This window comes from Dipodomys ordii, unplaced genomic scaffold, assembly GCF_000151885.1.
Source record: "Dipodomys ordii isolate 6190 unplaced genomic scaffold, Dord_2.0 Scaffold92, whole genome shotgun sequence".
Lineage (NCBI taxonomy): Eukaryota > Metazoa > Chordata > Mammalia > Rodentia > Heteromyidae > Dipodomys > Dipodomys ordii.
The window spans coordinates 2,972,551-2,987,684 of record NW_012267308.1 but is presented as its reverse complement, the minus strand read 5'-3'; the positions used below and the strand labels follow the sequence as shown (position 1 = coordinate 2,987,684).

Sequence of the window (15,134 nt, the reverse complement as noted above, 5' to 3'; positions counted from 1 at the left end):
TTGTGGTTGTTGATTGTTTTATTCCCCTCCCCCCATCATTTCCTTTCTTCTTCTTTTTTGTCTTGTTTTTAATATAATTTTATTGTTATTAAGAAGTGCTGTATAGAAGGGTTACCATTTCATTTGCATCCAAGGCCTCAGGCTTCCTAGGCAGGCACTCTACCACTTGAGACGTGCCCCCAGCCCCTCCTTTATTTCCAGTCTTTCCAAACTCCTACCATAGGACAAGGCAGACACTGCTCAGATAGCAGGTAAAAAAGTCCAGAAGGAAACATCACATAATCTGGTTGCTGGAATGTAGTCACACAGCTTTTTCCTGTTGTGCAAATGTCTTGACAGGTGTGGAACCTGTATGCATGTACTTTTGGTGCCTTCCTTCTTCCCTAGGGTCTGGCACCTACAGTGCAGCTAGATCGGGTAAGGTTCTGTAAGGCCTGCCTACTCAGGTTAGGTGTGGCCTCTGTGGGCTCCTGAAGTGAGCCACCAAGTTGCTTTTTCTTCTTCTTCTTGTTCTTATTCCTCTTGTTCTTGTTCTTCTTCATTGGCGGCTTCTTCTTCTTCTTCTCCTTCTCCTTCTTCTTCCTCTACCTCCTCCTTTTCCTTCTTCTTCTCCTTCTCCTTCTTCTTCTCCTCCTCCTTCTTCTTCTTCTCCTTCTTCTTTTTCTTCCTCTTTTGTACTGATACTGGGACTTGAACTCAGGACCTAGGCACTTTCTCTGAGGTTTTCCCCTTAAGACTGCTGCTCCTTTACTTAGGCCACAGCTCCACTTCTGGATTTTTTTTCCTGGTTAATAGAATTAAGAGTATCACAGACCACAGACTTTCCTGCTGGGGCTGGCTTCAAACCATGATCTTCAGATCTCAGCCTCCTGGGATTACAGGTGTGAGCCACCAACACCCTTGGGGCTTAGTGTCCATTTTGACTTTGTCTTGAGAACTGTGGGAATCATGGGAAATCCTGGAAGAGCTGAAAAGAAATTACATTTCCAAGTAATTCTGATCTCTGACTGGAGACTCAGCAGACACACACACACACACACACACACACACACACACACCATGCATACACACGCACGCACGCATGCGCGCATGCGCACACACACATGCAGGGGGAGGGGGTGGTGGGGGAAAGATTTGACAGGATCAGTAAATAACAGTACCAGGCAAAATTCCCAACTGTGGTAGAGTGAAGGCAACTGTGGGGTTTTGTCCTCTGCAGCTGGATGGAGCAGTCTTGAGATTGTGACTGGTGTGGGGGGGGCGGGGCAGGAGGTAACCATAGGTGCTTGGTAGTTCTGGGATTTGTTTGGGGGCAGTATGGGGAAAGATGATTGAGTGAAGGTGGAGATCTGAGAACTGTCCACAGGCTTTGGTATTGATCTGAGACACAGAGTGGGGAGGGAAGGAAGGAGGGAGGGGGAGAGAGAGAGAGAGTGCTCCTTTCTCTGTCTACAACCTAGGCTTGTCACAGCCACACACTCTGTAAGGATGAGGCCATGTCTTTCAAGTTGATGGCATCAGGTAGTATGGTACAGGCAGAACAAGTCCTTGGTCTGCAGCCTGCGCCTGGTCCCTTGTGCCACCTCATTACTTTCCCTGCAGATCGAATCAGTGAGGCACGTTCTACAGACCTCAGCTGGGTCACAAGCTCTTCCCTCATCTCCCAAGGATGAGCCATTAGTTTGTCACTTTGGAGCAAACCAATGCTTTTAATTCCCGTGACATTTCCAAGGCTCTGAAGTGGAGCCCACGTTTAATAACAATACCTCTTAACTTTTATTAAAAAAAAAAAAGAGCAGCAGGAAGGACTTATTTGGCATTTGATGGCCATGGAAGGATTTCAGAAATGTCACATTGTCCTTACTGCCTCCGGGCTTCCTGTCTCTGCAGTGATCTCGTCACTCTTGGTGGATCCATCATAGCCACAGTTATTGCCCTGCCCTGTGACTGAAGGGAAGGTTCTGGGTGAATAGTGGGCAGGCCTGTCACTTCCCAGACATGGCAGGGAATGCTCTGTGATACTAAATTGCAACTCGATGTTGTATCTTTGCTCCCCTGTCATCCGATATTGGATGCCCTCACTGCTCAATCTCTCTGGGGGCAGGGGCACATTCTAAGTTCTAACCTGTCCCCTTGGGATGTCACTACATTTTTTTTTCTGAGCCTCTGCTGCTTTGCCTATAATACTAGCTTCTCAAGAGGCTGAGATTTGAGGATTGAAGTCAAAGCCAATTTAGGCAGGATAGTCCATGAGACTTTTTTGCATAAGGCCTGCATTCTACCACTTTGAGCCACAGCTCCACTTCTGGTTTTCTGGTGGTTAATTGGAGATAAGAATCTCACAGACTTTCCTGCCTGCACTGGATTTGAACCTTGATCATCACATCTCAGCTTCCTAAGTAGTTAGGATTATAGGTATGAGCCACCAGCACCTGGCCCACTTTCTTTCTTTTTTTGTGTATGCCAATACTGGGGCTTGAACTCAGATTCTGGGACTGTCTCTTACCTTTTTTTTTTGTCAGTCGTGGGGCTTGAACTCTGGGCTTGGACTCTGTCCCAGCGCTCTTCTCAAGAGGCTGAGATTTCCTGCTCAGGCTGGTTTTGAACCGTGATCCTCAGATCGCAAGCCCCCTGAGTAGTTAGGATTACAGGTGTGAGCCACCGGCGCCCGGCCTCTTACCTTTTTTCATTCGTTTCATTCTACCATTTGAGTCACACCTCCATCTCCACCATTTTGCTACTTAATTGGAATAAGAGTCTCACAGACTTTCCTGCCTATGCTGGTTTTGAACCTTGATTCTCAGCTCACAGACTGTTGAGTAGCTAGGATGACAGGTGTGAGCACTGGCATCTGGCATGAAATTTTTTTTTTAATTTAACTGGATATTCTTTGTTGTTCTCCGTGTCACAGAGGGAGATACTGAGGCATAGCACAGGTCATGACTTAGCCAAGGAAAAGACAGTCAAACCCAACCTGTTGGTCCTAGAATCTTATAGCCCCACTTTAAAGCTCCAAATACATCCTGGAGGGTGGATCCCCTTATTGTGGATCTTGGGCCAATGCCATGATATAGGAAGGCCTGGAGAGCAGAGGCAATGTGTAGCTAAGCTTCCTTGGTACCCCCACATACACCTAGCCCCCACCTAGCAGCTTGGCTGGGGCTGCAGGCATTCCTCCCAGAGCTGGTTGCACAGAAAGCAACAGCAGCCTCCTCTCCAGGCCCAGGAAAGCTGATGTGTTCTCAGTTTTGTTTGGGTGTCATTCATTTTCTTCATATGACTGTTTTATTGTTTTCTATTCTCTCAAGCAGAGCCTTTTTGATTTCCTGTAAATTCCTCTGTAATCGTGCTCTTCCCTACAAACATGAGATCATAACGGATCATTTCTTCCCTCGTGCTAGGTATTGCAGTTGGAATTGCGCAGGTCAAAAGTTGAAATTTAATAAGAGCCGGCATCTCGCTTCCATAATTTAGGCTGTGGTTCTACTTTGCTGCTTTGCAGATGACAGCATTGATCTGAGGGGAGAGTAGGAGATGATGGGGGATGCTTTCATACCGTCTAATGGCTCGATGCCTTGGCTTCTGGCTAAGAGCCTCTGAAAGCATTGCAGGAGAGCCGAGTGTATCAGCCATCCTTGTGTGCCTCCTTGGGCTTTAAGGGAGACAGTGTTCAACTGAGTCATGCGCTGTTTTTAGAGCTGTTAATTACTCAGGAGTGAAAGTGCCCTGCATGCGTGAAGCAGGCGATGGGAAACAGATTTATTTCTGCTCCCCTGCCTTCTGTGTGCAGGGAGGAAGTGTCCCAGGACCCTGGATCCTGGGTAACACGTCTCAAATTAGAAGATGTACTAGATGAAGCAGTACAGAGATTGTGCCCTAGATTCCTGAGTGTATGTGTGTGTGCGCGTGTGTGCGTGCGTGCGTGCGTGTGTGCGCGTGTGCAAGTGTGCACCGATCCTAGGGCTTGAACTCAGGGCCTAGGTGTTGTCCCTAAGCTTTTGCTCCAGGCTGGCACTTTTACCACTTGAGCCATTGCTCCACTTCTGGCATTCTTTGAGTAGTTTATTGGATATGAGTGTCTCATGGACCTTCTTGCTCAGGCTGACTTTGAACTGCGACCCTCAGATTTCAGCCTTCTGAGTAGCTGGGATTTCAGGCATGAGCCACTGATGCCTGATATTGCACTAGATTCATTTTTTAAAAAATATTGGTTGTGAGACTTGAAGTCAGGACTTGGGTGTTGTTCCTGAGCTTTTGTGCTTAAGGTGAGCACTCTGTCAACTTTGAACTACAGCTTCACTTCCAATTTTCTGTTGATTCATTGAAGATAAGTATCTCATGGACTTTCCTGTCCAGGGTGGCATTGAACTATGATCCTCAGATCTCAGCCTCCTCAATAGTGACGATTACAGGCATGAGCCACCAGCCCCAGGCCTGCCCCTAGATCCTTGATGTATATGTGAAAAGATTTTGCCAAGGGTGACTCATTCTGCTTCCCTAATGAAGAGACATTTAGCCTTCCATCTAGTGACAGAAATGGATGAAAAGTGGGATTCTTAGGAGAGCGAGAGAACATGAGTTTTCATGCCTGTAGGGGCCTCAGTGTAACCCCAGTCCTAGGCCAGTGGGCTGACTCTGGGGTGTCACAGATTAGGTCTGGCAATTCACCATAGCAATGAAATGGAAAAATAGAAGAGGGAAGCAGAGGAGGAATTTAATCAGTTCACCTATATTGAGAAGACTCTCAATATATGGCTTTTTTGCTCAAGGCTGATGCTGTACCACTTGAGCAACACCTCCACTTTTGGCTTTTTGCTGGTTCCTTGGAGATAAGAATATCACTGATTTGTTTGCTTGGGCTGCCTTTGAACCACCATTCTCAGATCTCAGCCTCCTGAGTAGCTGGAATTACAGGCATGAGCCACTGGGGCCCAGCAGAGGGGGTGATTTCAATGTGGGATGATGCGTCTGTAAGATAGGCTTTCTTAGAATCCAAGGTGATTGCAAGTTTAGGACAGTAAGAGACTGTGAGATACCTTGCTCCTGTATGTAAGAGAATGATGTTGTAAAAGCTAACAATAAAATAACTTAGTTACTTTTGTTTTGCTTTTGAGACATTGTCTCATTGTGTAACTCAGGCTGGCCTCAAACTCTCCATCCTCTGACCTCAGCCTCTCTAGTTGGGAGGATTATCGGTATGCCATCACTATGTCTAGCTATGTGCCTCAATTACTCTTGGTGTCTTCAGCCTGAAGGGGAATGAGTTAGATGAGGTATCATCAGTTTGCTTTTTTAGGCAGAATCCTTAAATGCTTAGCATGCCTGTCTGCAGAGCTGATTAGGAATCTAACCCACAGTAAAGGAGACAGAGATGCCAGTCTTCATCCAGCTTTTAGTTATCCATGGGGTATCATTTTAACAAACACTGTTTCTGAGTACCCCCTACAGCAGATGTGGGGCAGCACAGCCAGACCCTGGTCAACACATGGGTCCTGTCCACATCTGCCTGTCCCTGACATAGGACTTAACTGATTGAGTTTCTTGAGGTATGTGATTCCAACCAGGCTTTGTCTCTGCTGTCTCTCCAGTTATTTATTTTTTATTTTTTTTTGGTCAGTTGTGGGGCTTGAACTCAGCTCTCCCACTTTGAGCTATAGCTCTTCTTCCGGTTTTCTGGTGGTTCATTGGAGATAAGAGTCTCATGGATTTTCCTGCCTGGGCTGGGCTGGCTTTGAATGGTGATCCTCAGATCTCAGCCTCCTGAGTAGCTAGGATTGTAGGTGTGAGCCCTCAGCGCCTGGCTTTTTCCAGTCATTCTTATCTGGTGTATCATTCTGACTCTGCGGTATCTGAGGACCAGGGTCCTATAATCCTGATCTCTCACCCACCTAGCTCCCACAAAGCCATTCCCTTGCTTGCTCATCTCCAGCAGAGAAAGATTTCCTGGGCCTTTAAGTTGATTTTATTCAACATGTTAGCAATATGGATACTTTGAGACTGATTTGGGAAATGTCTCATCCTGGGTGCCTCTGTTATAATCAGTGGAGCATTTGGACCCCAGTTAATTGATGTCTTAATCCTGAGTTTAATATACCCAGAGGCAGTTTGTGACCTGTGAATATTTAAGAGGAAGGAAAAAAAAAGATTGCACAAATAAATCTCTTCCTTAGGACATCTCTGGCCATTCCAAGTCTGTAGCTAGTGATTCTGGGCTCAGAGCGACTCAGGAGTTCTTGTCCCTCTCCCTGCCTAGGTTGTCACCTTTCTCATTCAGCCGTCCCCTCTGTGCTAGATGTGGCTGTGAGACCACAGCCTCAAATACCACCTGTCACCTCTTTATCCTGCTTGGAAAACCCAAGCTGTCTTCTGCCCCTTCTGCTCAGGACCTGTCCTGAGCCTTTGTCCTCTGGGTCTGTGTGTGCTAGTTCTGGGGCTTGAACTCAGAGCCTAGGTGCTGCCCTTGAAGAGGCTAAGACCTTTGCTGTGTAGATTGTGTTTGTCTTCTGTGGGCAAAGAAACTGAGGCTCAGGAAGGCAGGATGTGTCTAGCTGCAGAGGCTGCACTGTGACTTCTGGCTGCACTGTGACTTCTGGCTGTTTATACTGGAAATGTCTGTTAGGGGGGCAGGTAGGATGAGATAGGCTGCTCTCAGACCCAGGCTCTGCAGGTGTGTGTGTGTGTGTGTGTGTGTGTAAATGTCTGTTAGGGGGGCAGGTAGGATGAGATAGGCTGCTCTCAGACCCAGGCTCTGCAGGTGTGTGTGTGTGTGTGTGTGTGTGTAAATGTCTGTTAGGGGGGCAGGTAGGATGAGATAGGCTGCTCTCAGACCCAGGCTCTGCAGGTGTGTGTGTGTGTGTGTGTGTGTGTGTGTGTGTGTGTGTGTGTTGAAGGGGTGGGGTCTCCCTGGAGGGCTCAGCCCCTGCCAGAGATCACTGACCCGCTTTACTTTTTTTTTTTTCTCTTCCCTAAAGCCGAGTGTTCAAGACAGACATGGAACTGGAGGTTTTGCGCTACACCAATCGGATCTCCAGTGAGGCCCACCGAGAGGTGAGTTGGCCGCTGGCTCTGGCTGGCAGGGGTGAGGGAGATGTAGAGGGATGGGGATGAGGCCAAGCATTGCTGTGGGCGGAGCAAGAGGACTACGTGTTTCAGCTTGACTGGAGAGGCAGGAAGCAGGGGACAGGACCAGGAGACAGGAGAGGACCAGGAGACAGGACCAGGAGAGGCGTCTGCCTTGTGAGAGGCATGACTGCTATAATCGTCACTGAACTTCTCAACAAGGCATCCGAGCTTCAGGGATGGTAGGGCTTTCCTCAGCCATCTTGGCCCTTCTCAGCTTGTTTTAAAGAATCTTTTTCATGTGTAACTATGATTCCAACATGCTTATCATCTCCTTTCTGAAAAACATCTTCACAGCATCATTTTCTAAACATCCCACTGCACAGACTGAATAAAGACAGTTGCCTAGGATAGCCTGGTGCCAGCTCAGGGACTATCACAGTTCAATGTTAGGAAATGACAAGGATGGTTGATAGGCTGTTTAATCTCTTGTAAAAATTCATTTTGTTTCTTTTCTGAGTTAAACAGAGAAAACCTTGTAGATATAGTCCGTATAGATTGCATGCTTTCCCTCCCTTTCTTTCTCTTCTTTTCCTTCCTTCCTTTTTTTTTTTTTTTTTTTTGCCAGTTCTGGGGCTTGAACTCAGGGCCTTGGTGCTGTCCCTAAGCTTCTTTTGCTTAAGGCTAACCATCTACCACAGTGCCACAGCACCATTTCTGGCTTTTTCTGTTTATGTGGTACTAAGGACTCAAACCTGGGGTTTCATGCACGATAGGCAAGCACTCTACCCAAGCCACATTGCCTGCCTGCCTGCCTGCTTTGCCTTGCCTTGCCTGCCCTCCTTCCTTTTTTCTTTCATTGGGCTTCAACTCATGGCCTCATGCTTTCACTTTGCTTTTTCATTCATGCTGGTGCTCTACCACTTGAGCCACACTTCCACTTCCTGCTTTTTGCCACTTAATTGTAGATAAGAGTTTCATAGATAAGTCTTTTCTTGCCCAGGCTTGTTTTGAACCTTGATTCTCTGATCTCAGCCTCCTGAGTAGTAAAGATTACAGGTATGAAACCACGGGCTCCTAGCAAGAAGAGCTTCTTTTGAGAAATTGCTATACATTATTTATAAGGCCATGCTGCTTAGCTGCTTAATACAAACATCTTTACTTAATATCTATCCTCCAGGTAATGAAAGCGGTGAAAGTGGGAATGAAAGAATATGAGATGGAAAGGTAAGCTGTTTCTCTCTGAGTAAAGATTAAAATGTAAAAATACCATCACCAACTCCCTCCCTCCTTGCCCTCCAGTAATTTATGTTCTCTGAGCAAGTATCAGATGAGCCTGTGCTATACTGAGTCCTGATGGAGTGGGGATTACAAGCCAGCCTTGGGATCTTGGGCAGATAGGATTTTTTCTCCTGACGGTGGCCCCCCTTCCCCGACTCTTGGCAGAGTGTTGAATGGTACTGGTCTTTGATTACTTTTCAGAGTGGTTTTAGTGCCCCATCATTCCACTCTTGGACTTTTGTTTCTGTAATCTGTAGGAAACTTTACCAAATAGCAGCTATTGTGAAGTCTTGAAAGCCACTAGTAAAACAGCTTGCCATTTTTATGTGTAAACATTGTCATTGTGTCTGTGAGCTGGGAGGGCTGGGGCGAGGGATGGTTAAGTGGCTCATAAAGTGCACTGCAGGGCTCCCCCAGCCTTTGGCTCCAATTAGGCCTGCAGCCAGTCAGCATGCCTGGTGTCACCTGACTGTGGTATCTGTGGCTAGCCGGCTTATCCTCACTCTGGGACCCAGGCATTGGTTTGCTGCTGTCGGTCACTCATACTTGTCCTGGGTCCCCTACCAGTGACCCTGCCCCCTGGGGAGGGGACACTGAAGAGTTGCTACATGGCATTTTCCTACCTGGCCTCATGAGAACTTGATTTCTGTTAGTCCTTTCGCACCTTGTAGGGTCTACGTCTACCCTAGGCTTCTTCAGGCCACTCTGTGCAGAGCTGGGGGCTGGTTGCACAATGCCATCTGCCATCTGCCTTGGCTAGGATGTGGCTTGTCCTTCTAAAGCTCAAGTGTTGGAAGGTTGGTCTTCAGTGTGTCTGTGTGAGTGGCAGTGGGCCCTTTAAGGGGGTCGGGCTTAATGGGAGGTCATTGAGTCATTGGCACACCTGACCTCTGGGTTTAAGGTAGTTCTTGTGAGATCCTGAGTTAGTTTCTTTTGAGTGAGGGTTGTTATAAAAAGAGCAAGCCTGGGCCTTGCCAGCATTCTGATTTCTTGTCTAGTGTTGTGATCTCTTTTTTTTCAACCTGTGTTCTGCCATAATGCCATCCACCATTGGGTTTCTCAAGGCCAAGCCAATGGGCTGTCTGACCTCGGCCTGTTACCTCCAAAACTGAGCTGTGATAATCTCCTTTTTTCCTTTTATAAAGTAACCTGCCTTGGGTACTTGGTTACAGTAACAGGAAAAGGATTAGTATGCCTTCCCAGCCCTCTGGCCTGCCTACTGTGTTAGTGAGGGAGGGCAAGGCTGAGGCCGAGGTTGGACTGCAGTAGCCAGCGTGCACCCCTTCGTTCCCTGTGGCTATGACTTTGGTCATAGTTAACCCAGCGAGTCTCTGTGGTTTTCTCTTATTCTGGCTGTAAGACATTAAAATGGCTTTGCTCTGGCTATTGTGACTATGGGGGTGGGGAGTGAGTGTGGGACATAACAAGTGTCCATTAGATTCCCAGCTCTGTCACACTGAGGATGGGGGGAGGGGTATGCAGGATCATGGCCCCCCTTGAGAATCTGCGATTAGGTAATAGTGCTTTGGGACCACTTCTGGAAAAGATGGGCTGGGCAGAGAGTCCCTTAGATTGCCACTGCCCCAGAAACCTGTCCTCAGTGGAGTTGACTCATAGTGACCCATAAATAATTCCCCACATAAAAATAAGCAAGAAATTGCAACAAAAATAGTTTGTCTCAGCATGGGGCCCTGCCTTCTGCGTATGCCGCAGCCTTGTACCCTGTGCTATGGGAGTTCCGCTCTGGAGTCAACTCCTGTGAGGGGCTTTGAGCCATCCTCCATCCTGAATCTCCAGCCAAACCTGCTGCAGCCTGTGGACAGGGTCCCATGGACTCTGGGCTGGACCCTGAAGCCCTGTTGGGTACTGGCTGTTTGCCATGCTCACCTGTGGCCCATAATGGAAGATCTAGTAAGACCCACGATTGTTCCTAAAGGGAAAGGGAAGGACCAGAGGGTGTAATTCCTTATAAAACCCTAAGGTGGTGGGAAGAGGGCGATCCCCAGATGTCTCCATGTCTTGGCATACCCATACTGGCTGGATTTGAAGAGGGCCTGACCCAACCTTTGGAAGCATCTGTAGCCTGGAGGTGGGCTGATTGCCTCAGTGGAGGGCATGGCCTTCTGTCACTGTCTGGTTTGCTGTGTCTGAATCCACAGGAGCCTAGAGACAGCTTCTCCAGAGCTGGAGCTGGGTCTCATCTGTCCACAGTGTCTGACCCACAGCTTGTGTTAGAATATATGAGGGGGCTGGTTCCATGGATGGATGGAGGAGGGAAATGGTCCTGCTCTATTTTTTTTCTTTAAATCATGCTCAGTACCACTGGGACCTTCAGAACTCTTAACTAGGTGGGAACAAAAGTCTTCAAAAGCAGGCAGTGTTAGTTACAAGGGGGAGCAGGGCCCTTTGAACCCTGGCTGGATTGGTCCAGGGCAGCCAGATGCTGTGCAGATCACAGGGGGTAAGGTGAGCTATTATCTGTGTTGATGGCACCCTGCACAGATGCCAGGTACCCCACAATCCCAGCCCCACAGAGGGATGCTGGAGGGGGGAGGGTTGGAAGGGCAGGAACTGGAGGAATCAGGACTGGAGGCAGGGATGGAAAACTAGCTTACCACCAGGATAGCTCAGAGGTGCTGGCCAGAGACTCCCTTCTAAGCTCTGTGTGTGTGTGTGTGTGTGTGTGTGTGTGTGTGTGTGTGTGTGTGTGTGTGTGTGTGTGTCTGTGTGTGTGTGTGTGTCTGTGTGTGTGTGTGTGTCTGTGTCTGTGTCTCTGTGTGTCTGTGTGTATGTGTCTGTGTCTCTGTGTGTCTGTGTCTCTGTGTGTCTGTGTCTCTGTGTTTTTGTATGTCTATATGTCTGTGTGTGTCTGTACTGGGACTTGAAGTCAGGGCCTTGCATTCTTGCTTAGCTTTTTCCTTCAAGGCTGGCATTCTACCACTTGAACCACAGCTCCACTTCAGTGTTTTGTTGGTTAGTTGGAGATAAGAGTCTCACAGATTTGTACACCCGGGCTGGTTTTGAACTACAATTCTCTCTCAGTCTCTTGAGTAGCTAGGATGACAGGCATGAACCATGTGCACCTGATTTTTTTCCCTTCTTAATTATCAAAGATTTATGATACAGTCTTAAGGGCCTATTAAAAAAAGAGCAAGGCAGCTGATGACATTTGGACGACACCTCCTCTGTGCTATGCCTGCAAGTTGAGATTTCAGAGGAAATGAAAATCATGTTCCGAAATTGAGGTGTAGTAAATTGTGTTAAACCAATAAGCCGTTAATGTCTGGGCAATTCAGGCTCTAACAGCATCTGACTTGCAGACCCAATCAGGCAGTCTGTTTTAACCGCCCCATATTATTTAATGTTAGTGGCGTAACCAGCTTGTCGCTGGCTGGCATGGGGCTGGCACCTGAATCAATTACCTGCAAACACTAATTTAGAGCATGCTCAATTGGCTGTGTAAGCAGGTCCTGGTTACATTTGCCATGAAGAGATTAATAACTTGATGCTTTTGACAGCTTGGGACTTTAATTGGAATTAGGCTTTCCTTCCCTTCAGGCTGCAAATGGGCCAAGTGGAGTCCATTTGGTGACAGCTGGGAGGGGGAGGTGACAATCATTTAAAAGACAGGTTCTGTAGGGTGTGATAGGGTCTGTGTGGCCTTTTCCATGTCCCTTGGGTGGGAATTTCCTCAGCAAATAGTCTGGAGACCCTTGATAAGGCCTGGGTTTTGTTTTTCCCTGGGTTCTCTCATCCCACATAGCAGCCTCTCCTGCGTGTGTGTGTGTGTGTGTGTGTGTGTGTGTGTACACTAGCATTTGAACTCAGAGCCTGAGCACTGTCCCTTAGCTTTTTCCCTCAAGGCTAGTATTCTACCACTTGAGTCACTTCCAGCTTTTTGGTGGTTGATGGAGATAAGAGTCTTAACTGACTTTCCTACCCTGGCTAGCCTGGAACTGTGATCTGAGATCTCACCCTCCACAGTAGCTAGGATTACAGGCATGAGCCACCAACGCCCAACTTTCTGCTTTCTTTTCTTTCTTTCTTTTTTTTTTTTCCTTGGTCATGGGGCTTGAACTTTGGGTCTGGGTACTGTCCCTTAGCTTTTTCCCTCAAGGCTGGTATTCTACTACTTGTGTCACAGCTTCACTTACAACTTTTTGGTGGTTGATTGGAGATAAGAGTCTCACAGACTTTCCTGCCCTAGCTTGCTTTGAATTATGATTCTCAGATCTGAGCCTCCTGAGTAGCTAGCACCCAGCTAAAACTGTCTTGAACATCGTGTGTGTGTGTGTGTGTGTTGTGTGTGTGTGTGTGTGTGTGTGTGTGTTCCGGTCACAGCACTTGAAATCAGGGCTTGGGCTCTGTCCCTGAGCTTCTTTTGCTCAAGGCCACTTGAGGCACAGTGCCACTACTTCCGGCTTTTTCTGTGTATGTGGTATGAGGAATCAAACCCAAGGCTTCATGCATACTAGGCAAGCACTCTACCACTAAGCCACATTTCCAGCCTCTGCTTTTTTTTAGGCCTTTGTTAGTAAAGAATTTACCCAGCTGTGATTTTTTTTTTAATTTAAGGTCTTATTGCTTTTTCTGCCCTTTGGACAAATGTAGGGGATCATGATCATCCTATGTATTCAGTGTACCTGTCCATCTTCAGGGAGGGAGAGAGGGAGAGGAGCAGTTGTGGGTTTTCATATCCCAGCACACAACCTCACAGTACCTTAAATCTACACACCTGTGTATATACCCAACACACACACACACACACACACACACCCTCTCTCTCTCTCTCTCTCTCTCTCTCTCTCTCTCTCTGACAGTCCCCATATCCACTCTTGCCATACCATACTCTTCATGCATATTCCATCCAGTCAGGTGCTGGTGCTTCATGCCTGTAATCTTAGCTACTCAGGAGGATATCTAAGATCCTGGTTCAAAGTCAGCCTGAGCAGACAAATCCATGAGACTTTTATCTCCAATTAACCAGCAAAAAGCTGGAAATGGAGCTGTGACTCAAGTAGTAGAGCACCAATCTTGAGCAAAAAAGCTAAGCAAGAGCATGAGTGTGTACACACACACACACACACACACACACACACACATTTCATCTAAACCTGTAGGTGGGGGATCTTATCCAGGGATCAAGTTGTAAAATTTCAGCCACATTTTTGCTGAACAGACAGGTCTTTCTTCTTACCTTTACTTCAGTAAGGGCTGTTTGGATGTGGAGTCCAGACTTGGCTCCCCATTCTGTGCTCTATGAGGCCCTGCTTTTGTTGTTTTTCTGTGTCAGTACTAGAGCTTGAACCGAGAGCCTGGATGCTGTCCCTTATGGTTTTTTTGTTGATTGTGGAGCTTGACCTCAGGGCCTGGGCACTGTGTCTGAGCTTTTGTGCTCAAGGCTAGCACTCTACCTCTGAACCACAGCTCTACTTTCAGGTTCTGGGTGCTTAATTGGAGTCTCATGAATCTTCCTGCCTGGCCTGGCTTGAAACCATGATCCTCAGATCTCAGCTTCCCAAGCAGCTAGGATGACAGGCCTGAGCCATGAGTGCCCGTCTCCCTTAGCATTTTTGTTCAAGGCTGGCACTCCACACTTGTGCCACATACCTCCACTTCTGGCTTTTTGCTGTTTAATTGGAGATAAGAGTCTCCTAGACTTTTCTGCCCAAATTTACTTCACATTGTGTTCCTCAGCTCTTGGCCTCCTGAGTAGCTAGTATTATAGGTAGGAACCACCTGTGCCTGGCTAGTTTTTCCTGTTTATAGTGTGCTGAGAAAGTACTTGGGAAATCTAAGTTAGAGTTACTCAGGAATAGGGGGCCAGTGATGGTGGTTACAACCCAAGATGGTTTTACTCATCTGGATCCATGCGCAGGAATGATAGCTCATATTGCCTTTGGGAAGAACTGAACAAGGTCCTGTGAGAGTGCTGGTCAAGGAAGCAGACAGGAGGACTCTGTGCAAATGTGCAGCTTGTCCATGCTGGAATAATTAGGGATTTAGGGACAAAGCCACAGTCAGGTATGCCGGAGAAGTAGCCCTGGAGGATTCCCCCCACCCCTGCCACTCTCCCTCCCCACTCACCCCCAGTCACAGTGGTACAAGCAGGTACCTATAGATTGTCTCCAGTGTTTCACCACTAACCTGGTTCTGCCAATTTCAGATAAATATTTATCATCAGTTCAAGGAAGTAGTGTTTTCTTCCTGGCTTGCTGGGAGATTTTTATCAGGAAAGGATGTGAAATTTTATCAGCTGTCTTTCTAACATCTGTCTTGGCTTTTTTGGCTCAGTGTTAAGCAATTAATAAACTATTTTAGAACAGCTTTAGATCACAGAAAAGTAGTAAAGATACACCCTGCACCCACAGTTCTGTTGTTATCATTGTAGTAGAACATTTGTCAGAACGTGATTGTTATCTAACCCAGGCTTTACCTTAGCTTCCTTAGCTTTTACTTAACACTATTTTTCTGTTCCAGGGTTCTGTCCAGGAGACATGTCATGTCTCCTAGGCACCTGTAGGCTGACACTTACTCAGACTTTGTTTTTGACAACCTTGACTTCTTGTAGGGAAGGATGGCACTGGGGTTTGAACTTGGGGCCTTATACTTGCCTGTACTCTTAGCACTTGAGGCATATCTTTACCCCTTTTTGCTTTAATTACTTTTCAACTAAGATCATGATTTTGGCCTTGGCCAACCTGAACTGTGATCCTATTTAGGCTTCCTGTGTAGTTGGGATGGTAGGCATGCACTACCAGGCCCAGCTTTTTATTTTATTTTATTTTATTGTA

The 15,134-nt window shown here is 47.1% G+C and overlaps 1 protein-coding gene across 1 annotated transcript in view; it reads left to right on the top strand.

Annotated features, from left to right (window-relative positions):
- The window catches only part of Pepd (peptidase D), an 88,870-nt gene that overhangs the window by 22,033 nt on the left and 51,703 nt on the right, over nt 1-15,134 (top strand). The window contains exons 8-9 of the mRNA XM_013026325.1: nt 6,972-7,047; nt 8,240-8,286. Of these exons, the coding sequence (XP_012881779.1) occupies nt 6,972-7,047; nt 8,240-8,286 (123 nt within the window). The remainder of the gene's footprint in view (nt 1-6,971; nt 7,048-8,239; nt 8,287-15,134) is intronic.